At 34.6% G+C, this 23,452-nt stretch overlaps 1 protein-coding gene and 1 pseudogene across 1 annotated transcript; both read left to right on the top strand.

Moving 5' to 3' along the window:
- The first annotated feature begins 1,291 nt into the window (after positions 1 to 1,291).
- LOC133173064 (putative ankyrin repeat protein RF_0381) lies at positions 1,292 to 4,290 on the top strand. Its single transcript, XM_061307978.1, has 4 exons — positions 1,292 to 1,681; positions 3,184 to 3,285; positions 3,383 to 3,589; positions 3,721 to 4,290. The coding sequence occupies exons 1-4, from the start codon at positions 1,357 to 1,359 to the stop codon at positions 3,921 to 3,923; spliced, it is 837 nt and encodes a 278-aa protein (XP_061163962.1). The 5' UTR covers positions 1,292 to 1,356; the 3' UTR covers positions 3,924 to 4,290.
- A 16,892-nt stretch (positions 4,291 to 21,182) lies between these two features.
- Positions 21,183 to 22,035, top strand: LOC133173933 (uncharacterized; annotated as a pseudogene).
- The last annotated feature ends 1,417 nt before the right edge of the window (positions 22,036 to 23,452 follow it).

Below are 23,452 nucleotides of genomic sequence, written 5' to 3'. Positions count from 1 at the left end.
ATGGATTTTTGAGAAACCTGTTTGGAGGACTGAAATATTGTTTGAAAACTGACCCCAGTCCAGTAACTAAAAATCTGATATAGATCGAAACATAAGAATCTCAAATTTAATGCTAAAAAATTCCTACTTCCTTATTCTATTTATGTATTTTTTTTGTTTTTTATTATTAATTTGAGGAAATTGTGCAGTCATGAAATGCATTTAATCGTCGCATGTGGAAATTTATAGTAGCAATTAGCAAAACATAGTTAATGTTCATAAATTTCGGAGAAGCAAAAAATATGAGGAAAAGCATACTGGGAGACCAAAACTTAAAGCCAATATATTATTATGTAAATTTAAATTCATTATCTACATGTACCTTCACGCGATCGATACCATTTTTCAACGATCTTATAATTTGAATGTGATCTCCTTTATCATTTCTATACCTAAGTCGACTTAAATTAAAGGAAGTAAGGATTCGAAAACTATTGGGTTTAAAACTTTGTTTAAATCACAACACTGCTAGTGTTTTATTCCCTGAAAAAAAATCTGAGGATAAATTAATTAGAATATTTTTTTTCTATGAAATTACACTAATTCTTTTTTTAATTTAAGTCTGATTACTTTTTTCTACGTGTATTGGCATAAATTTCTTGAACTTACAAGTAAAACGACCATTTCCTATATTAATACAATGTAAATTTACAGAATGAAATCTAGTTATTAGCTAGAGTAGAGCAACAGAGGAATCGTATAACGGTATGCATTATACAAATGTTTGTGGTGATAAGAATCAACAAGATGACAATCAGAAGGAAAAGTCCAAACCACTGTAGTAATATTTGTATCCTACTTAGGAAACAATAAAATGATCTATGATTTGATGGTGGAAATACAGAATAAATTAGCACAAAATTAATTCATCACTTTACCGAAAAAAACCTGTTTATAATACATGTTGATGTTATTAACGTAACGTATAATAGTGATGTTCCGGTGAATAAACAAAAAAAATATTTACTTTTTGTCCAAAGAAACGTAAGATTCGTCAGATCATGGCAAGTAGGAAAACGTATTCAATATTTTGTCAATCAAGTAAGGTCACAGTGAGACGATCTCATCCAATCACGCTTCGCTTATTCCCAGTGCAACACATGGGAGGGGTGTGCGCAATATTAATAAACCTTGACAAACCACGTGTCTCTTCTAGTACAATATATTATACCGTTCCCTCTCGAAAACTTCATTCAACCTTTAGAAAGGTAACAAACAAGACAGAAATATAATACGGACCTAGAAGATTTTGTTTGTTTCATTCATAAATGATTCTCACTTTTCTCAATCTTTCATTATATTATACAGGCATTAGCTATGATGGGTAAAGACTTTGAAAACGACACCTCAAAACAGAGACGATCTGGTGTTCAGTGTCTCGAGCTTGAAAGCAGCTTTTTGGACATAAATTCTGATGCAGATGACGATGTTTTTAGTGACGAAGAAGTGGTTTCTAATCATTCCAATGTGGCTGAGCGCTTGGGTATCCTTCATGCAATCTACCAGAATGACTATCGAACCTTTGTGGACCTCCTTGACTCTGGATTTGATCCTAATATGTGTGATTGTGATGGTAACCCCCTTTTACACATCGTTATTGAGAATGGAAACAACGAAATGATGGACTACTTGCTTCAAGATGGTAAGTGAGAGAGTCACCGAGTTTATTCTGTAAAATTACAATCCTTCTTTCAATTGCCCGCGTGGGTGGTAAGAGCGTTTGTTCTTAGTCTCGGAGTAAGAAGTTGATCCTTATCTTGTCGGTTTGAATTCCACTGTGGAGACCGGTCTTTCAGATGAGACTATAAAAACCGAGGTCGCGTGCCGCAGTAGGTGGTGGCAAGAAAAGGATCCCTCATTGCTCAAATGCCGTAAGTGCCGAGTGCAGCTTTCTATCGGCAAGTGGTGGCGTGTCAATATGACTGAAAAACTCTCAAAGGGACGTTAAATAGACAAATCCTTCAATTGCCGGAATATATATATGTGTATATCATGTTCTACGGAGGGGAGTTAAAGATTTGTTAATATTTTCATTAAAGAAAATTAAACAGGATGCTCATATAATTCATATAGTGTATCGTAATATAGTAGTAAATATCTTTATAATGTTATTCAGATTATTTTTACGCTTAAGAAATTTCCTAGATGATGTGCGACGCGACATAGTGAGTAATTATGTTTCGTGCTTTTGTTATGTTAATTAGGTTTTAATACAGTGGTAATCATAAATTGCGTAAGGTTTAGTAATAAACATTACATTAAAATTCAAGCATTTTACGTAATATTCCGTAATAAGCACTTACGCTAGCAAGCTGAAGATATTAAGTCATTCATGATAAACATATTTAGTACTGAACGGGAATGAACCATTTTACGTTAAATTTATTTTTACAAAAACAAGATGACATTTTTTCTTTTCCCCCAGAGGGCAGATATTTACAAACTCTATTTGTAACAATGATGAAACATATATAACATTATTAATCGAGTAATGGGGGCCAGACAAATGTTTATAACGTCATAGTGACAGAGTGGAGATAGAATATAATCAGATTTAATTCTCAGCTATCTTTCAGTCTGGTTAGGAATGTTGACAATCTTGTTTACAAGACAGTGGAATTCTGCAGTTAAATAAGACAAATAGCTGACACACTAATCTACTTGTTTTTACATCTGTATGATTTCTAAAATGCCTTCCTAGTGCAATACAATAATCTAATGTCTCTAAACAATTTTCCTGAGATTCCTTTAGACTTACTAGCCCGTCATTTAACTTGAAAATTAATAATTATTCATAGATTTATCGTATGTCTCCCTTCCTTCTTTTCATAGAAGTTTCAGGACAAAACTGACCGCAAACAATAAAATCCGTTTTTATGTATTGTAAGGAAAAGGAATGGAAGAAAAACATATACATGTACATATATATTGGTAAACACGGTCGTTAACATTATTTTCTATGACACACCCCCAACGTTATGGTCAAGGAATTTGCTTGTTGTCCATTAATCGGTCATCCATAGAATGTAAACACAACCTGTTTATTCATCAGGCGTCAATAATAGCCGATCAATGTTACACTAATAAGAAAACATGCTAAATGATGACATAATTAATATACTCTTTCTTTGCATCTATTTTTAGAACATTGCGATGTAAATCGTGAAAATAAATTCCAACAGACACCATTGATCATCGCTGTGATCATGGATGATTACCATATGGTTAAAACCTTGGTGAAAGCAGGTAAAACCAATAATACAGTATTTTCACTTGAAGGCAATTTATTAGTTTGGTTCTATTTTGGTATAAGGATATTAAAGTTGAATGTTTTTAATTCTAGGAGCTGATGTGAACAAAACAGATTCAACAGGAAAAACGGCCCTTTTAATATCTCTCCAAGATTCAAGGACGGATATCAGCCAGTATCTGATTAAACACGGAAGTGACGTCAATGTGGTGGACCGTTTGGGTCAGAGCGCATTGTTTATCATCATTGAAAGCATGGACCTCAAATGTGTGAAAACTGTGAAGAAATTGTTAAAAGCAGGTAAGGTACATGTGAATATTAGAAAAAAAGAGGCAACTTAATAAAGGTGTATTACTTTTAAAAAATTTTGTCTTGTAAATATCTATCAAAATCTAATCAAATTTCTTCAAAGAACGTTCATTATCTTTCAGGATACGATCTCCAGAAAGATACAACGTGGATGAAAGAAGAGGGTCTTGATGTCGACATTGTGAAAAGTGGAAATTGGGTTTCAAAACTTGCTAGAAAACTTGCAAACAGACTTCATACAATGAAATCGAATCAACTTTCGTCTGCTACATCACGCTCAGACTGTTCTTCGAAAAAGCCACGGGTCTTGACGATTTATCAATAAATCACTGATATGAAACTCATTATAGAACACAATATAAGTGATTTATTAGTTAAAGACTGGTGACAAAGATATGGAGATAGAAAGAATCATTTGAATAAACTGCTTCACGGAAAAGAATCGCCTTTAGATTTCGAGGAAGACAATTTTATTATATGCTTCATTTGTATGATAACTACATGTATGTCATACTGTCTTAAGTTGTCAACACCACTGTCTAGTTTATCACTGAAGTTGTCACGTTATATACCTTCGTCCACTTACATATCAAACTTTAAGTGCTTTTTTTATAAATCATTTATACGTTGTGAAATCCTGTTTTTATATTTTTGTAATGTTTTATTTTAATAATAAATGGTTATAAACCTTGTGTTCTGTTTTAGTTATGATTTCAACAAATCTCATCAAATGGACGACAGGATGAATGAAAATGTAAGTTTATCCTATAAATGAATTAATAGTAAAAGGCGACATCTGAATCAATGAGTATTGAATCATAATTTAAAGATATACGATGTTACATGTACATGCTTATATACTCACAAACCCTGATATATATATAAATATATATATATATATATATATATATATATATATATATATATATATATATATATAATTTATATATATATATATATATATATATATATATATATATATATATATATATATATAAGCATTGAATCATTTTTTTTGAAAGATATAGTCTCATATACCTGAAACGGTGAGAGAAAACAAATTGATCAAACAATAGGTCTGATTTTTGTAACCATGGTAATATTTTTATCAAATAGAAGTACTCCACCAAAGGGATCTACAAAATTTTATTATTAGCTCACCTGAGCCAAAGGCTCAGGTGAGCTTTTCTGATCAAAATTTGTCCGTTGTCTGTCGTTGTCAACTTTTCACAATTTCATCTTCTTCTCCAGAATCATTGGCCAATTTCAACCAAACTCGCCATAAAGCATCCTTGGTTGAAGGGAATTCTAGTTTCTTCAAATAAAGGGCCACGCCCTCATTCAAGGGGAGATAATTCAGAAATAGTGAAAATTTGGTGGCATTTTTCAAAAATCTTCTTCTAAGGAACCATTGGGCCATAAAAGTTGAAACTTATGTGAAACATTCTTTACATAGTGTAGATTCAAGTTTGTTCAAATGATGACCCCGGGGGTAGAGTGGGGCCACAATGGATATCAAAGTTTTTCATAAGAATATAGAGGGGAAAATCATCTTCTCAAGAATAGAAAAGCCATGTTTAGTCATATTGATATGGAAGCATCCTCAAGTAGAGTAGATTCAGATTTGTTCAAATCATGACCCCTGGGAGTTGGGTGGGGCCACAATAGGGATCAAAGTTTTACATAGGAATATATAGGGGAAAAAATTGTAAAAACTTTTCTTCTCAAGAATAGCAAACGCATGATTAGTCATTGTGATATGGAAGCATTCCGGGTAATAACAAGGCTGATAGTTCTGCAAAAAACTGCTCTTCAATATGAAATTGTACCTTTTAAAATTCGTTACACTGACCTTAAGTACTTAGTGAAACTTTACATAAATTCTCTTTGGCAAATATTTTGGGATTTTAGTGATAATAATAAACTGTATACCACACAAAACAAAGTTGATCAATAATCTGACTTTGGCCTGAAACGTCAGGACGAAGTCATTATTTCAAGAATAAGAATTGGGCATTCCAGGTTTACCCATTCATATTTACTGAGCGGGGAACAACAACCTGAATGCATATCTTGTGACTGTGCAATAACTATTAACCATATACTGTTAGAATGTTCTGATTTTACGCCTGTTCGAAATAAACTTTTTAATGGTGTTCAAACAATGCATGATCTTTTTACAAATGTAAGTCCTAGTACAATTTTACAATACTTGCAAGAAAATGATTTTTACAATAAGATATAAATGTATATATTTTTATTGGCATATTTGTAATTTTCAATTTAACTGTTTTTATTTTTAAATTTAAAGTCCGGCGGATGGGACGTAAAACGGTGCCCCGTGTAAAGGATTACAACCCTCTTGGCACGCTAAAGATCGTTTCTCTGGTTTTCGAAAAAGAGAAGGCTCATTGGGGGCCGCCAGAGAAACCCAAAAACTTTCAAAACCGTTTATACAGTATTTAAATTTATACCGCCGAAATATGGCTGAAATATTGCCGACTCGGCGTAAAACAATAATGAATCAATCAATCAATCATGGAAGCATCCTCAGGTAATATAGATTCAAATTTGTTCAAATCATGACCCCCTGAGGGTAGGGGGGGGCACAATGGGGGATCAAAATTTTACATAGGAATATGTAGGAAAAAATCTTCTCAAGAACAGAAAGGCCATTTTTAGTCATATTGATATGGAAGCATCCTGAAGTAGAGTAGATTCAGATTTGTTCAAATCATGACCTACGGGGGTAGGATAGGGCCACAGAGTTTTACATAGGAATATGTAGGAAAAAATCTTTTCAAAAACAGAAAAGCCATGTTTAGTCATATTGATATGGAAGCATTCTCAGGTAGTGTAGATTCAAGTTTGTTCAAGTCATGACACTCCGGGGAAGGAAGGGGCCACAATTGGGGATCAAATTTTTATGAAGGAATATATAGGAAAGTCTTTAAATATCTTTTGTTCAAGAACAGCAAAGCCATTTATTATATTGAAAGTTTAAAATTCGAAGCCCCCCCTCTCATAAACCTTTCAATACTGAACTGATTTGTGCTTTTTCCTAGCCAGTGTGCTCGGGTGAGCAATGTGGCCCATGGTCTTCTTGTTATTATTGTCCAAATAATTGCACCTTAAATTTTACACTGAAGTATATAGGCAGCTCATGTTTTATAATGACTGTGTAAAAAGTAATTTGAACTTTATACAAATCTCTGCATACATGTATGTGAAAGTATGAATAAACTCTTCTCGTTATTTAAATATGAAATAAAATGAATCATCAACCAGAGATATTTTGACAATATTAATTTTTTTTCTTTTTATCAAAGCAGGGGTTGAAATTTTTCTGGAAAACACACTAGGGGCTAGTGTGTTTTCTAGGAGCTACTGATCAGTACAAAATTATAAGCCCTAACCTCAAACTAACTAGCCCAAATATTTTTTATGCAGAATGAAAACATAACAATTTAAAGTTTAAAACGCTTTGGTGACAAAAAAAATTGAATTAGTTTTTAGTCAAAACAGTCTACATAGAAAAGTGAAAGTAAACTGACGAGAATTTTTTTTCAGTTCAGCTAGTCCGACGTTACATTTAAATCAGCTAGCCCGAGAATTAAAATGACTAGCCCTTGCATCGGGCTACTGTATATTTTAATCCCTGTATCAAGGGCAGGCAACTCTTGAAAAATGTGTAAGTTGCAAATATGTTATGAGTCGTGAATTTGGTTCATTTCACTTTCATCATTATATAGCAATACATATTTAACTAGTTTAAAATGATTCAAAATTGTTCCATATTCCTTCATTGTACATTGAATTCCTTAAATGATACATTCTGTTTGCTGACAAGTCATTGTATCACCCATAGAACTTGCAAAATGATGACTTTAAACGAGACTGTTGATATCCTTGTTTAAGAAATCGTTCGTACGTGGAGCATGCTCTTGCGTATTGAATCAACTAAGACATAAACCCCATAAGTAGGTGGCATAAGTAAGAGAAGTTGACGATTGAAAAGTTGAAGGCATCACGTTTATCATAAAGCTTGGTTGTTAGGCTTCCACTAACGTCTTTTTCAGTAAAATATCCAAATATTAAACAGAGTTTCAGACTCTTTGGTATCTTTAATTTCATGTTCACTGGGATATTTCGAGTCGACATATGAATGGAAGTAACTTTTGCTAATTGATAATATGTCGTCGATATATCTAAATGTCAAGTTGAAGGCCACAGCAAGTACTTTCTTCTCATGTTTAAGATTTTGAATAAATTTTGCTTCATACAAAAATAGGTCTGCTAATAACGGGGCACAATTCGTACCCACTGCTAATAACGGAGCGCAATTGGTACCTATGGAAATTCTGACAGATTATTGGAAGACCTGGTCTCCAAAAACTACATAGATATTGTGAATCAGAAACTCAACCATCTTTTTAATGTCAACTTCAGAGTACTTGTGTGTACAATCAGAATGTTTTTGAACAAAATAAAGCTGCAAATTACCAATGACTAGGTAAGTTTTATGAGTTCCATTCTTATTGAAAAAGCAGCTATCAATGATGTCAAAAAGCCTGGACACAAATGATAGATAAACAACAGTGAAAGATATAGTGAAATAAAGAAGAAGAACAGAAATCTACCTTTACTTTTGATATCCCACTTTCCCTTTACCGGTATACATTGATTTACTCCATTGTAAAGGGTCAAGGAGAAAAGGGGGAACATTTCTTTAAAAACAAGTTTTTTCCCCTTAAGGACATTCTCAATGAACGTTCACGAAACATTCTTTGGATGCTTCACATTTCATCTACTAATAAAAATTAAACAAAAGAGTTTCACTATTCGTTTTTCTTTCCCCATATTTTGCTACTTTAACACGTTTTACTCGGTGGTACATTTACTCTACATTTCTAGAGGATGACATTAAAAGAAAAAAAAACCTCAGCACCTATATAAGGACACTGACTCACTTTGTTTTAATACTGTTATTCTAGATCCTTGACTCTTCCTCATAATTTTCTTTTGCTTTGATTTGGATAAAAAGGTATGGGTATAACTCTACATACTCTTAATTTCATCTGATCTGATTTATTAAATCGGGAAAGGCGTTATGAATGCTGTGTTCAGTACAACTTGTTCTCATACAATGGTCCGAACAAGTTTTTTCCAAGCATACGTAATTACTTTGAACTTGCCTTTACTTAAAAAAAATGATTTTAATCCTCATGATGACAACTGTCAACCAGTTATTTAAGTTAACCTTTGGTATAAAAAATATCCTACATGATTCCCGCTCTCAAAACTAGGACAAAATTTAATTCTTATACATGTTTTGGACTCCATTTTGTCTATAAAATCTTGATTTCGAACAATAAAACGCTATGTGGTCATCACTGTATCTTACATACATAACCAGTCTTTATGCAATGTATGACCAAATATTTTTTCATACATCCATGATATACTTATACCTCTACTAGTGCATTATGATACTGAATACTGTAATACAATGCAAGCTGTTGTGAAAGGGGCTTTTCCTGTTAACCTTTATGTACTTTCCATTACTAAGGGACATACATGTATTAGAATGACACATGTGTTATTCTGACTAAAAGTTCTCGACCTTTAACTTGTTAACGTGCTGCTGTCCTGTATTCTCAGTTGAATGAATGGTCCTTCACTGTCCCTTTCATTTACATTTAACCTGTTCATCTTCCTCGTAGACTCGGAATAGTTATTTGTAATAGTTTGCAAAATATGCAACAAACACACACACACAGATATATATATATATATAGAGAGAGAGAGAGAGAGAGAGAGAGAGAGAGATAAAACAACAGAATCAAGCATATACTTGACAAATGAGTTCTTTTCCACATTACGGTGTTACTTAGACTATACTATTACGATTGGAGACTTGCTTGAAATCGTGGTCTTTATTGTGGAATTTGGTGATTCGTTGCTTATTTACTTTTTCAATACAAAAGCAATGCTACCATGATAATCAAATTACACCTGTAAGCAAATTATGAATATGTTAATAATTTCTCTGAAGAATCCTGAGATGTTTTTGAAGCTTTCAGATTACAAAAGGAAATTATGAAATTAATTCGTTTCTAAATTTTAAAATTTAGCTACTCTTAGAAGGAGGACTGTTAGTTTTGAAAACTTTTAATAACACATGTTACCCCTGCCTATAGAAATGTATGTTCATATACGTGCACATAGCAACATTGAGAAATCGAATTTTGAGACATCAAAATAGCTTTAAAAATCTTGGGGGGGGGGGGGGGCTGTACCCAAAGAACTAGAAATCCATAGTACCTAAAATAATCATTGGTCGATTAGTGATGCTTTCCCGTTCTATGCACCTTATCCCATCTCTCTTCACAGTTTGTATATTGTTTATAGGATTCATTAGATTGAGCACTGTTCCCAAATTATCTTCAACCTTTTCATTTTTGATTTTACACACTGCTCGCGGTAACCTATCGGTAGGGCACTCAATTCCTGGTCGGTTCTTGTTCCTGGCGCCTTAGCATATAGCCAGTGAAGACTTTAAAAGACGTGAAAGTCACGCGTCTTCCAGATAAATATTCTTAAAAACCATAGGCGCCATGCTTAGGTCAAAATTGGGGCAATTCACCTAAATAGGTGACGTCTCTTCTCGAGTAATTCTCCAATGGGACGTTAAACAAATATACAATCAATCAATTATTTTTAACAATGAAAAAAAAATTCATAATATGCCATATAAGATTAAGTGCTTTCAAAAAGGAAAAAAAGTCTTTAGTTTGTTTCCATACTCGGTATCATACACTCCAATAAATTGAACAGATCGCAATTTAAGTCATTTTTACTACATGTGAATCTGATACATCACAATTATTTGGTATACAGACAAACTTATACAAAACTAATCAACTGGAATTTTTTTTGTCAATAAATTCTTGAAATAAAAAAGAACCAGAACTGGACTAATTCCAATTCCTCTGGGCCAACTTTCGTGAACTGAATATACATAATTATTACATTTTGAACAGTGAAATCCTGTAATTTATTTACTGAATAAAATTGATATTCTGACACAGTGTGAAAGGATATCAAAATGCTATTCTCACAGTGTGAGAACATCAGAAGTGCGGCAAAACTTACAATTTTCCTTCCCTTCACAGAGTGTTTTTAAAAAAATCCCTGGCCTTTTATAAGATAGACTTGTGGGCTTCAACTCGACATTTAGATATATCGACGACGTATTGTCAATTAACAATGGCTATTTCCATTCTTATGTCGATACGATATATCCCGTTGAGCTTGAGATAAAAGATACCACAGAGTCTGACACATCTGTTTCATATTTGGATATTTTACTTGAAAAAGACGTTAATGGTATTCTAACAACCAAGCTTTATGAAAAACGTGATGACTTCAACTTTTCAATCGTCAACTTCCCTTACTTATGCAGCAATATACCTTCATCACCTGCATACGGGGTATATATCTTGCAGTTGATTCGATACGCAAGAGCATGCTCTACGTATGTACAATTTCTAAAACGAGGTAAATTATTGACAAACAAGTTGATGAAACAAGAATATCAGCTGTCACGTTTAAAGTCATCATTTCGTAATTTCTATGGTCGATACAATGACCTTGTCAGCAAATACAATTTATCATTGAGTCAAATGCTGACTGACGTTTTTCATACTAATTGTTAGGCCATTATTTACACACTGAATTGTCGACGGATTTTTCCGTTATTTCCCGATCATGACAAGGAGCACACGGCGGGTGTGACCGGTCGGCAGGGGATGCTCAATCCTCCATGGCACCTGATCCCACCTCTGATGTTTAGAGGTCCGTGTTTGCTCTGCTCCTATTTTGTATTGTTTAATGGACTTTTCAGCTTGAATACTCTTCGTTATCTCCATATATTTCATGGAGTTAATGAGCCATTCTGACAGAGACCAATAGTTGAATTGCCAATTGCAAAGTTTTCAGAATCCATGTTTACAACGTCTTTCAATCTCGCAATCGCTTAGCTATGACGTCTCAACCGCTCAACTATGATGTCACAGCTATGACACTGTGTTACGAAAAAACAGCTGCAAAGGGAAAATCTAAGAAAATATAATAAACAGAAAATTCAATGTTTTAAAGATGAATATGGAATTTATTTCACTCGTGAGACAGGATTTTTTTGATATTTTCACTCGTGCTTCGCACTCGAAAAAATCCTGTCCCACTCGTGAAATAACTTCCATATTCATCTACAAAACATTGAATATCCTCTCTATATATAATTATAATAATCCAAGGTCTCTTTTTGGTAATAGAATAAAAGACGACACTTTTTGAAATATTTCAACCTTGTCACCCGCCTTCATCAGTAGTGTTTATTTGAATGCATAACTTCTTCAGTAATGTTTCTTAATGGACAACTATGCATTCAAATAAACACGAATGACAAAGGCCGGTAACACGGTAGAAATATTTTAGGAAGTGTTTGAAAGTTTTATATATATATATATATATATATATATATATATATATATATATATATATATATATCAACAGGTGCATGCACTGCATATACATGTCATGGTTGAATGTTTTGTCATGAATTATAAAGCTAATTATAAAGTATAGGTATTCGTTGAGGTTGTAAAGAAGTGGGTGAGAAGTACTCACGAAGATGACTCCCTCACCCGAAAAAAAACCCCAATTATTCCAGAGAAATATATAACTGGTAAATAGATATCTTTTACTAAATTTTCGTTAAAAAAATCAAGAGTTTTGGTTGTCCCATGGTTGTGAAAGATTGATTGATCGATTGACTGTATTTTGTTTTACGTCCCATTCGAGAATTTTTCACTCATATAGAGACCATAGAGACCGGTGAAGGGCTTCAAATTTTGACCTTTACTTGGCACTCAGGGCCATTGAGCAATGAGGGATCTTTATCGTGCCAACGCCTGTCGTGACAAGGGGCCTCGGTTTTTATGGTCTCATCCGAAGGACCCGCAACTTTCACTTCAAAGTGCCGGGCGCATGGCGAAGGAACACTTGTTACCCATTTTTTATCGACTTAGGTCTGTTGCGGCCTCCCGATCACGGCGCGAGCGCTCTACCGACTGAGCTACAGTGAACGGTCTGGTTGAGAAAGCGCATTGACCTTAAAATGAAAGCATACATGCTGGACACGCTAGACATGATAAATGGAGGTTACTTAATGTAATAAACAATCACGCCAACCAAAAGGTCTTGACAAGGCGTTTCTCATCAATAATGCAGTCACTGGACGAAAAAAGGTCCTCTATCTACTCGTGTTAGATGTACGTAAAAACCTTATAAGTGCAAGTTTGACACATTTTTATCGCACGTATCCTTGTGCCTAAATCTGAAGGCTCCATCTCCCTGGATCACTATTTAAATATGTTACATAGATTTACAATGTAAATGTAGCACCCGTGCAAATGTTTTCGGAAGCATTTATTTCCAATTAGTACCCAAGGAGTTCTCATGCAGTAACTCTGGCATCTACAGCAAGACTATCAATAGATCGGGAAAAATATAATTCACGGAATATACATGTACATGTAAGAAGGAAGTAGTGTTAATACTTGATATCGCGATTACTTAACGGAATTCTTTTGCGTTGGAGGAAGGAAAGGTAGATTAGCCGGGGGAAAATGTGCCGTTGAATACACTATGAGATCGATCACTGCAGATTTTTAAAGGACATATGAGAAAGAAGTACCAAGGAAATATCTTGCTAAATGTTTTATCACCTTTATTTCACTCGTCAAATACATAACAAGTCTTTTATCTTAATGACCAATCATGTGCCCTGTAGCATTTTCTTTTTCTTCGTTAAACTTTCGTTGTCCAAAATGTCTGCACCCATGTATATAGTTATGTAGGTGTTTTTCCAATTGTCACTATATGTTATGCACCAAAAATGACGTGAGATTCAGAGCTTTCTTGACTAAGTCACTTTATCGCAAAAGAGCGGCAGTAAGAGCTAAAGTATTGTACTTGTATAGACTAGCATGTGGAGAAATGCTAATCACAAAAGTTACATTATATTTCAGTCTTTATTATTTCTAGTAAACAATGTTTATGGATCAAATTTCTTATTCAGTATGAAATGTGAAGAACAGTGATCATTCTGATAAGTCCAATTAAACAATATGAAGTAGGAGCAGAACTAACAAGGACTTCTGAAAACGGAAGTGAGATCACGTGCCGCGGAGCAGTAAGCATCCCTTGCCGAACGATCACACCCGCCGTGTGCCCCTTGTCACGATCGGGTAAACGGATAATCCGTAGACAATTCAGTGTGAAAATAATGACCTTTCAATTTGTTTGAAAGATTACACCTTCAATCAGTAACCAGTTTTTCAATTTTATTAATTACATTTTTTTGTTTTCAGACAAACATTCGTAATTCAAACGGCATTAGTAGACAGTACACTTTGTATGCACAAGTTGATGAAAAGAAACGGGCTATAGCGATGTTTTGTTTACTGCCGATTTTTTAAAAATTATTATTTTGGTTAAAACTCGTTCTAACCTACACCTTTAATGGGTCATTCGCAGGGGTGTTTAGCATAGGTAAACGATCTCACCGTTCTATATGGATTTACATGTAAAAGTCGTCCTTCCTGACAAAAATCAAAACTGTTTGTCTCATCTCGTAGGCCTAAAAATAATTCTGATTCTTAAAAGCTTTTAAATAGATGTCAAAGTTCTGCGGCATATTTGTTAATCAGCCGTGTGTTAAAGAGATAATGTTGCCTATTTTAAATTCGCCTTCTTCAACAAGGGCGAAAGAAAAATAAAACAAGGGCCTAATTTTCCAAATGAAATCCGAGAGTTTCGAATTTTGAAAAGAAGAAAAAGCGCCAGACGCTACTTTGTCATTTTCTTACCAAGAAGTGCTACTATCTCTTTCCATATTTGGCACTTTTTCTTCTTTTCAAAATTCGAAACTCTCGGATTTTATTCTTGGTAAATGTAAAGCTCTGAGACAAACCGAGCGACACTACGTCACGATCAATTCTGAAGTAAGACCTTGAAGAAAAAACATTTATTAAGGGATATGAACTGGATTGTATGTCTAGTTTAACAATTTAAGCGAGAAAATAGCCGATGAAGCGAGATGGTATCCAAAATGGTGTCCTTCCTTGTGTTTTTTTCTCCGCGGTACTAATTTTCTAACTGATTTATTTTCTCTACACAAGCCCCTGTGCTCTAACCATGCTTATGTTTGCGAACATAGTCAACACGCGGAAAGAACTGATCAAGACTCCATTATTTCGTGTTTTCTTTTCTCTACTTGTATAGATAATACAAAACAAATCGAACTGACGTCATTCTACTTGTTTATGTTACATGTATGAATATTGATGAGCTAGCAACCAATGAGAATCTAGGTCACCATTTGAGAGACGCTAATAGAGTTTCGAATTTTGAAAAGAAGAAAAAGCGCCAGACGCTACTTTGTCATTTTCTTACCGAGAAGTGCTACTACTATCTCTTTTCATATTTGGCGCTTTTTCTTCTTTTCAAAATTCGAAACTCTCGGATTTCATTCTTGGTAAATGTAAAGCTCTGGGACAAACCGAGCGACACTACGTCACGTGACATACTTTCGTTTTCTGCAGAAGCCAAGGAGTTGCCGATTTTGGATGTTTACGCGAGAAATTGACTAAGACTGTAAATGTAGACGAACAAAGATTAAAACCGCAAGTAAGACCTTGAAGAAAAAACATTTATTAAGGGATATGAACTGGCTTGTATGTCTAGTTTAACAATTTAAGCGAGAAAATAGCCGATGAAGCGAGGTGGTATCCAAAATGGTGTCCTTCCTTGTGTTTTTTTCTCCGCGGTACTAATTTTCTAACTGATTTATTTTCTCTACACAAGCCCCTGTACTCTAACCATGCTTATGTTTCGAACACAGTCAACACGCGGAAAGAATTGATCAACACTCCATTATTTCGTGTTTTCTTTTCTATACTTGTATAGATAATACAAAACAAATCGAACTGCCGTCATTCTACTTGTTTATGTTATGAATATTAATGAGCTAGCAACCAATGAGAATCTAGGTCACCATTTGAGAGACGCTAATATATGTAGTATTTGTTCTTATTTTCACATACGGTGAAGTAGTCATACATGTACAAAAATACAAAATGATATAAAGACAAAAAGTTTTGACCGTTTAGTATTAAGAGAGAAACAAGTGTCTGTGAAACACAGATGCCCCAGTGTGGCAGCTTATGGCGGAGGTTAAAGTTGGTCAAATTTAAGTCAAACTCCAGGTCAGAGATCAGAAATGTTGGTACCGAAAGAAAGGACTTGTCTCGAGGAATATACCTGTGAAATATGAGAGCCGTAGCACCAACCGTTGAAAAGTTATGACGAAGGTTTAAGTTTTTTAAAAGTAAGTAAAACGGCAAGGTCAAGGTCAAATGGTGCCCAAGGGAAGGTTTTGTCACAAGCGATACACATGATCGTGACATGTGAAAGCCCTAGCACCAAACGTTCAAATGTTATGGCGAAGGTTTACGTTTTTTAAAAGTAAGTAAAACGGCAAGGTCAACGTCAATGCCAAAATTGTTGGTATCCAAAGGAAGGTCTTATCACAAGGAATACCGTATACATGTGAAGTATGTAAGTCCTAATACCAACTGTTCAAAAGTTAAGGCCAAGGTTAAAGTTTTTCAATAGTAGGTCAAACTCCAAAATCAAGGTCAAAGTTGTTGGTATCTAAAGGAAGGTCTTGTCAAAAGGAATGCATAAGTGAAGTATGAAAGCCCTAGGATTAACTGTTCAAAAGTTATGACCAAGGTTAAAGATTTTCAAAATTAAAGTAGGTCAAACTCCAAGGTCAACAGGTGAAAGTTGTTGGTATCCAGAGGAAGTTCTTGACACAAGGAATACACTTAAGAAATATGAAAGCCCTAGCACGAACTCTTCAAGAGTTATGGTCAAGGTTTAAGTTTTTTCAACAGTAGGTCAAACTCCAGGTCAAGGTCAAAGTTGATGGTATCCAAAGGAAGGACTTGTCACAAGAAATACACATGTGAAATTTGAAAGCCCAAGCAATAACTGTTTGAAAGTTATGGCCAAGGTTAAAGTCTCATAAAAATTTTTCAAAAGTGGGTCAAACGTCAAGGTCAAATATGATGGTACCCAAAGAAAGGTCTTGTCACAAGAAATACACATGTGAAATATGAAAGCCATAGCTCCAGCCAATCAAAAGATATGGCCAAGGTTAAAGTTTTTGCGGACAGGCAGACAGACGGATGGACAGGGCAAAAGCTATATGCCCCCGAATCTTCGATTACGGGGGCATAAAACAATTTTGAGAAGCAAAAAAAGAAGATATAATCATACTTCGCAGTCTCGCGAAAAATATACAAGTCCCTGCTAGATTTCAAACTCAGTTTATCATTGCTATTCAAAGTTGTATACGATTACGAGAAGAAATAGAAATATGATCTTTTATATCCCTTACATCTAAACATGTAAGACATATAAGCAAAATATACTTTGAATATTTCATTTCGTCAGAAACCAGACAATAATCCCTCACTAACAGACCCCAGTGCTATGTATGATGTACATTGTACCAACTTGTCACCTAAAGAAAAAAAATCATTTTAATATAAATAGAGCAAAGTGCGAAAGACCAAAATGACATATGTATCTCCTTAGTACATTTATATTCATTAGCTTAAAACACGTATTGTTCATTGCAAAGTGTAGACATTAATTTAGCACTTAAAATGTTGCTAAAAGGTTGCTAATACGTTTTGCTTGAAAAATACCGTACATGTATCAGCGTGAAATAATAATTTAATTTGTGAACTTTGTATAGATATTACCCATCTACGGTTTCTGTTAATCCCTGGACCCTATATAAACGAGTTTCGTTGTTAAAAAGTCATCATCATAAAGATTCTTCATGAGTATACTTTATTCAGGTCACAATGAATCAACCTCTAATATACCTATGGTTCAAAAAATCACTTTGTTGTTCACATGAAATTTCACTTTTAACGATAGATCATTGTTTTACACTGAATTATTTATTTAAGTCTTTTTCTAATAAATCGAGTCCAAGACATAGCTTTAGTCATCTTTGAACGTAGGGAAGCGACATTGACTGACCTCAGGAGTGCAAAAATGTGGGTTTACAGGATAAATATGTTAAAGTCAACTCATTTTTTTTTTTACACCTATACTTATGATGAGCTTGTGTGTCATCATAAAATAATATGACGTGGCTCAAATATGATCTTTACATTTAACCAGAATATTATGTTTTGGGAGAAAATCCTTTTGAGTCTCCATTTAATTTAGCCATCGTAAGAAGAAAGTGTACACTGGTGTTTTGATCTTGAATTTCTAAAAAAGGAATAAAATTTTGATGAAATCAGTGCACTTACAAGTTATTAAATCACAGAGCGATGAAAAACAATATCTATAATTTATCAAATTCAACTTTAAAAATGTTTCTTTCGTGGAGATGGAGATACATGCATTTCAAATTAAGAATATTCTGTATGAATATAATTGATTCAAGTTAAAATAATTAAAAGCAAATGTAATATATTCATTTAAAGCATTTTTTATTTATTTGAACCTTATCTGATAATTCTTAACTGACATACAATTCATGTTTTGTAATCTGCTCATCTTAAAATTAGTTTTAAAACAGTATCTCCGAAGTTTCATTGACATTTGTTCATAAATGTAAAAGGGTGTGATAAAGGCATTTTGAATTTGTTTCAATTATCCCTTGAAAATAATTCGAGAAGAATGTATGTGTACTTTATCGGATACTGGTAAAAGGACACATATCATGATAATTAAGTCTAATTTTTTAATTTCCATATTTAATTCCAGTCAATGCCATCAGAGTATCACTTTAAATAATTGGATCTTTCAGACAATATGCAAATCACTTCTAAATAAGCAGTAATGTTTCATAAAATTAATAGCAAGGTGCACAAATGTCATATCTATACTATATATATTAATATGTCTTGTATACTGGATGTAGACTGTGACGAAAAAAAATATATATAACAAGGGTCAAATGGACGAGTTTACGACAAACACGAAAACATTCCTGCAATACATGTTAAGATGTGTTTTTCTTTTGGCAGACAGTGAAACTAATTTCTTTGATCCCGCCTAAAGACTTTGAACTTGCACTCTTCTGAGATTTAGGTCTTTCCTGGCAAGACGTAAATTATAGTTCTATATAACTCAATTAATCACAATAAAAAAAGACATGTTCATGGGAATTTGAAATACACATTTGAAAATTCTTTTCTTGTGATCTAATTGTGTCAAAAACATAAATAAACACAATAACATTAATGATACATAAAGAGGATTGTGTTCTGCCTCAACCATATTTTGGAATCGTATCCTCTGTTGTATTTATAAATATATACTTCATAAAAAAGTTTAAACTTAATTTTTCACTTTCACATCTTTGATTTCTTCTCTAATTAAAAGTAAAGTTAAGGATCACTAGATACTTGAGTTTACAATCCCTAGCAATTATTGCAGTACTTTGAAAAAGCGTGAAAAAATAATCTGCGAAGAAAAATTGAGTTAACATCATTAACAGTGTTTTTTTTTCTATCTCGTGTTTTAATACCGACTTTCAAAAGAATGTTAAGAGTTCTTGAAAATTCAAAAAAGGATCCCAGAGTTCTTTAATATAAATTAAATATAAAAGTTTAATACATATTGGATATGAATCTATGCAAGAAATAAATGCATGCGACAAAATCAATCACACTTCGATGATGAAAAAAAAGAAAAGAAAAAGGAGAAACATTCGAACATTACTTTCATTGAAAATCTTGAAACTACAGGTTTATGTGCATTCAAATCTGCAGTAAAAGAAGACAAACTTACATGTGCCTTTGCAAGATATACTTAACTTTGCAAGACCATGTTCAATTAAACCGAGGCAAACTATATACAAATGGGTTGCTTACACAAGGATATCAACAGTCTCGTTTAACGTCCACATTTTGAAAATTCTATGGTAGATGTAATGACCTTGTTAGCAAATGCAATCTGTCGTTAAGTCGAATGTTGACTGAAATTTTTATAAAACTTGTTAGGCCATTATTTCCCCACTGAATAGTCTACTGACGATTATGATAAGTCGCACACGCGTACGGCGGGGATGCTTACTCTTCCATGGCACCTGATCCCTCCTCTGATGCTTAAAAGGTCCGTGTTTTCTCTGTTCATAGTTTGTATTGAGTCGTCCGCGTGGCGTACGTCGGCTCAGTTGGACAGCAGCGTTTTTGTGGAACGACATAAAACAGGCCCAGTCCCTGGACATTTTAAAAAGATATTTAAAGAGACATTTTTTTTGAATAGCTTGCTAAACACTTGGCGCACAAATCTCAAAAGACATTCTTCTATTCACAGTATTTACATGTAGCTCACCTGAAGTGAGCTTTTCTGATTGAAATTTGCCCGTTGTCTGTCGTCGTTGTATTTATTGATGGATTGTATGTTGTTTTACGTCACAATTGAGAATTTTTTCACTCATATAGAGAAGTAAACACATACCGGTGAAGGGCTTCAAATTTAGACCTAAACTCGGCACTCAGGGCCATTGAGCAGTGAGGGTTCTTTATCGTGCCAACGCCTACCGTGACAAGTGGCCTCGGTTTTTAAGGTCTCATCCGAAGGACCCACAACTTTCACTTCAAAGTGCCGAGCGCTAGGCGAAGGAACAGTTGCTACCTACTTTTAATCGACTTAGGTCAGTCGCTGCCGTGATTCGAACACAAAACCTTCCGATCACGGAGCGAGTGCTCTACCGACTGAGCTACCGTAACGGTCACAACAACCGAGTGTATATTTGAGGAAAGGCAGGGGATGAATGGTTACCAGCATGCATCAGCCCCGGCGCGCCGGCGAAGCCCGAATTGTTGGAGAATGTACCTCGATAGTCGAGAGATTTGTTTGCCCGAAGGACAAGGTTTTATTTGCCAACAAAAATGTTGAAACTGAGGGGTATATTCTCCAAAAATTCCGACGACGAGAGAAGTATTGTTTCTATTCTGCTACGGCGTATTTTTAACCTTATTTATAAAGAAATGCAGAGGCTAGATTTGGACGTCAGTAGAGGTGTCTTAAGATGCAAAGATGCACAATAAATGCTACTCCTCGCTCATTCTTATCTCAAGCTTTAGATAAAGTGCGATGTACTCCGAACATGAAGTAATTTTTTCCCCACCAATTTGCGTCACAGTCATCAAAGATACCTCTATTCTTTTCATAGTGAGCACAGTAATATTCTTTTCCTAGTGAACATAGTCAAAATTATAGAAGAAACCGACTTGAATTTATTGATAATTTGTTGATGACGTTTGTGATTTACTGGAGAAAAATGTTCGCGGCATGTCTTCGATGTTTTCGATAATAAACAATAATCACAAAACAAATGGTCTCCAATCACAATTGTATAGCAACGTGCCAAAAGTGCTAATGGCGATCTAAATTGATAAAGACCTGATTATTCATTGAAGAGAGAACCAAGGGTCAAAGATGCTGTCCTACATGGAGAGGGAGAGAGAGAGCTGCATAAAGGGTGAATTACCAGTTCTCTCTTTGGTGCAGTTCTTGGCTCTCGTGTCCATCCCAACACCCTTGTAGACCAGATAATTAAACAGGCTTTTAAGGGACCTCTAAAATTTAGGCGCCAGCTGGCGCCTTATTAGAAACATTTAGTCGCCAGTGCAAATTTTCACTTACTGATTACAATTACTAATGTTTATTTTTTATACCAGTCATTGCCCAGAGCAGTACAATGGGGCATAGACCATAAAAATGAAGCGTTCCAGGACTACCTCTGTCTCCAAAACTGTGTTACTGATCTAACATTGAAACTCATGCATTTTAGGTGCTTATAGTGATGGATGGATATATGCTAAGTCCATGCCAGTGGTTAACCAGAAAGGGGTGTTGGAAATAAAATGTCCATATTCTATCTCCAATGAAACCAACACAGACAGAGAGGTACAACAGTTATACTTTTTTTTATTACTTAGGTGCATGAGCTTGCTGGACAGAGCGGTTTCTATTTGGAATTGATAGATGAGGGCCCTTGCTTGGAAAGAACCCACAGATACATGTACTACGCCCAGATTCATTGAGAGATGACCATCATGGGTTGTTTATGGGGAGATTTGGTGGTGTGGACAGCTGTCTCACAGAGGAATTGCTTCATTGAGAGAATTTATTTTGATGTTAACTTTGTCACTTCAATAATGCCCAAATTTGTCGAGTTCTTTGTTAGTCATATTTCACCTTCGTATAGACTAAATATTAAAACTTCATGTAATTCATTGAAACCTGTGTTGATTAACAAATAGATGGCAATAATTTGTCTTTGCATAATTTTTCTGATAATTTTAGCTGTCGGATCAAATGAAAACCTTATCATTTTAACTTTATAGTGAAAAAACTTGCCACTTAAAAGTGAGGGTTCCCTATCCTGTCAACGCCTGCCGTGACACGGGGAATATTAATAATAAAATGAAAGGAGAGGGGTCGGGGGGGGGGGGGCAAAAATGACAGATTGTCAAGGTATGGGGTATAAATAATAGATGAAGGGGGACAAAAAGTAGTGCTCACATTTACACTTCTGTCTTCCCGTCTATTCAAAGCATACCATCTTGCAGGCACTTAAGGAATACCAATACCTAATTCTCAACAAAAGGAACAGCAAGGTTTGTAATCCAACAGCAAACATTTGTGACTGTGACGCTACATGTAATGGCCCCAAAGGAAGTGAAAGAATACCATCAAAATATGAAAATTCTTCACATACCACCTACAGCTCTTTCAACAGGAATTCGTAATTTAGCAATTTCGTAAGTTTCAAAAACATCTTTAATAGAAAACTGAAAAAAAAGAACGAAATGGTGGGATATTCAAAGTGCAGCCCTTTTTTCTAGCAAGTCTCGTATAGTAAATCTCTTGTCTGCTATCACCGCATCCCCTTCCTCCAGAATGAGAAATCGCTCTATCATCTGGCGATCTGACACCTTCCCACCAAAGCTCTCTGAAACAAAAGATACAACACCAGATGGAGTGATTCCAATAAGACATTTGAAAGTAGTATGATGCTTGTAGTGTGAAAATGACTGATTCTGATTAATCAAACTGCAAAACGGAAATATTTCCGTTTAATCAAGTATAACTCTTTAAGATTTGAAAAAGAATGAAAGGCTGATGACACATTTCTCTGTATACTATCCTTAGATGGAAAGGGATTAAGTTCTTTCGGTTTCTTGTAGAGAGGACACACCAAAGTTGCGAGGTATTGTGAAAAGGCCCATATTGACATTTCAAATCTCTGCATCAATACATCAAAGGATGGGTAAATGATTGGATATATAAATTAGGTGCTAAAGTGATTTCAAAAACATTAATACAATCATATTTTACTTTATTACCAACTATCTCTTTGTCTTAAACTGTATAATATACAGCACAGACTGGCTGTTTCTATTTCAAACTTCAAAATAGCATGTTGACCAGTTTAAACAAGAACGGTGAAAACAATAGTCAATATTGACCGAAAGTTTCTTATTACATACTAGAAGAGCCATAAAAACTGCAAAGGTTGGCAGTCCCGTATAAAGTTTTTTCATAGCATCATCGTCTTTGATCTTTGCTACAAACCATTTCTGTCTTGAAGTCTTCTCAACTCAGACTGGAGCTTCCTCATGTTCCTGTTCTCAAGTAACAAAGGATCTGGATCACTCTGTACACCTACAATCATTT

The sequence above is a fragment of the Saccostrea echinata genome, unplaced genomic scaffold, assembly GCF_033153115.1.
Source record: "Saccostrea echinata isolate AGI-Se365-2 ecotype Australia unplaced genomic scaffold, CSIRO_AGI_Sech_v1 ptg000056l, whole genome shotgun sequence".
Lineage (NCBI taxonomy): Eukaryota > Metazoa > Mollusca > Bivalvia > Ostreida > Ostreidae > Saccostrea > Saccostrea echinata.
The sequence above is the reverse complement of the archived record's forward strand: the minus strand, read 5'-3'. Positions and strand labels throughout refer to the sequence as shown.

What these genes read in the sequence shown, in the direction of transcription:
- LOC133173064 (XM_061307978.1), top strand. Translation starts at nt 1,357, where the DNA reads ATGATGGGTAAAGACTTTGAAAACGACACCTCAAAACAGAGACGATCT. An exon ending in TAAAACCTTGGTGAAAGCAG is followed by an intron (nt 3,286 to 3,382) that starts GTAAAACCAATA and finishes TTTTAATTCTAG; the next exon opens with GAGCTGATGTGAACAAAACA. An exon ending in GAAGAAATTGTTAAAAGCAG is followed by an intron (nt 3,590 to 3,720) that starts GTAAGGTACATG and finishes ATTATCTTTCAG; the next exon opens with GATACGATCTCCAGAAAGAT.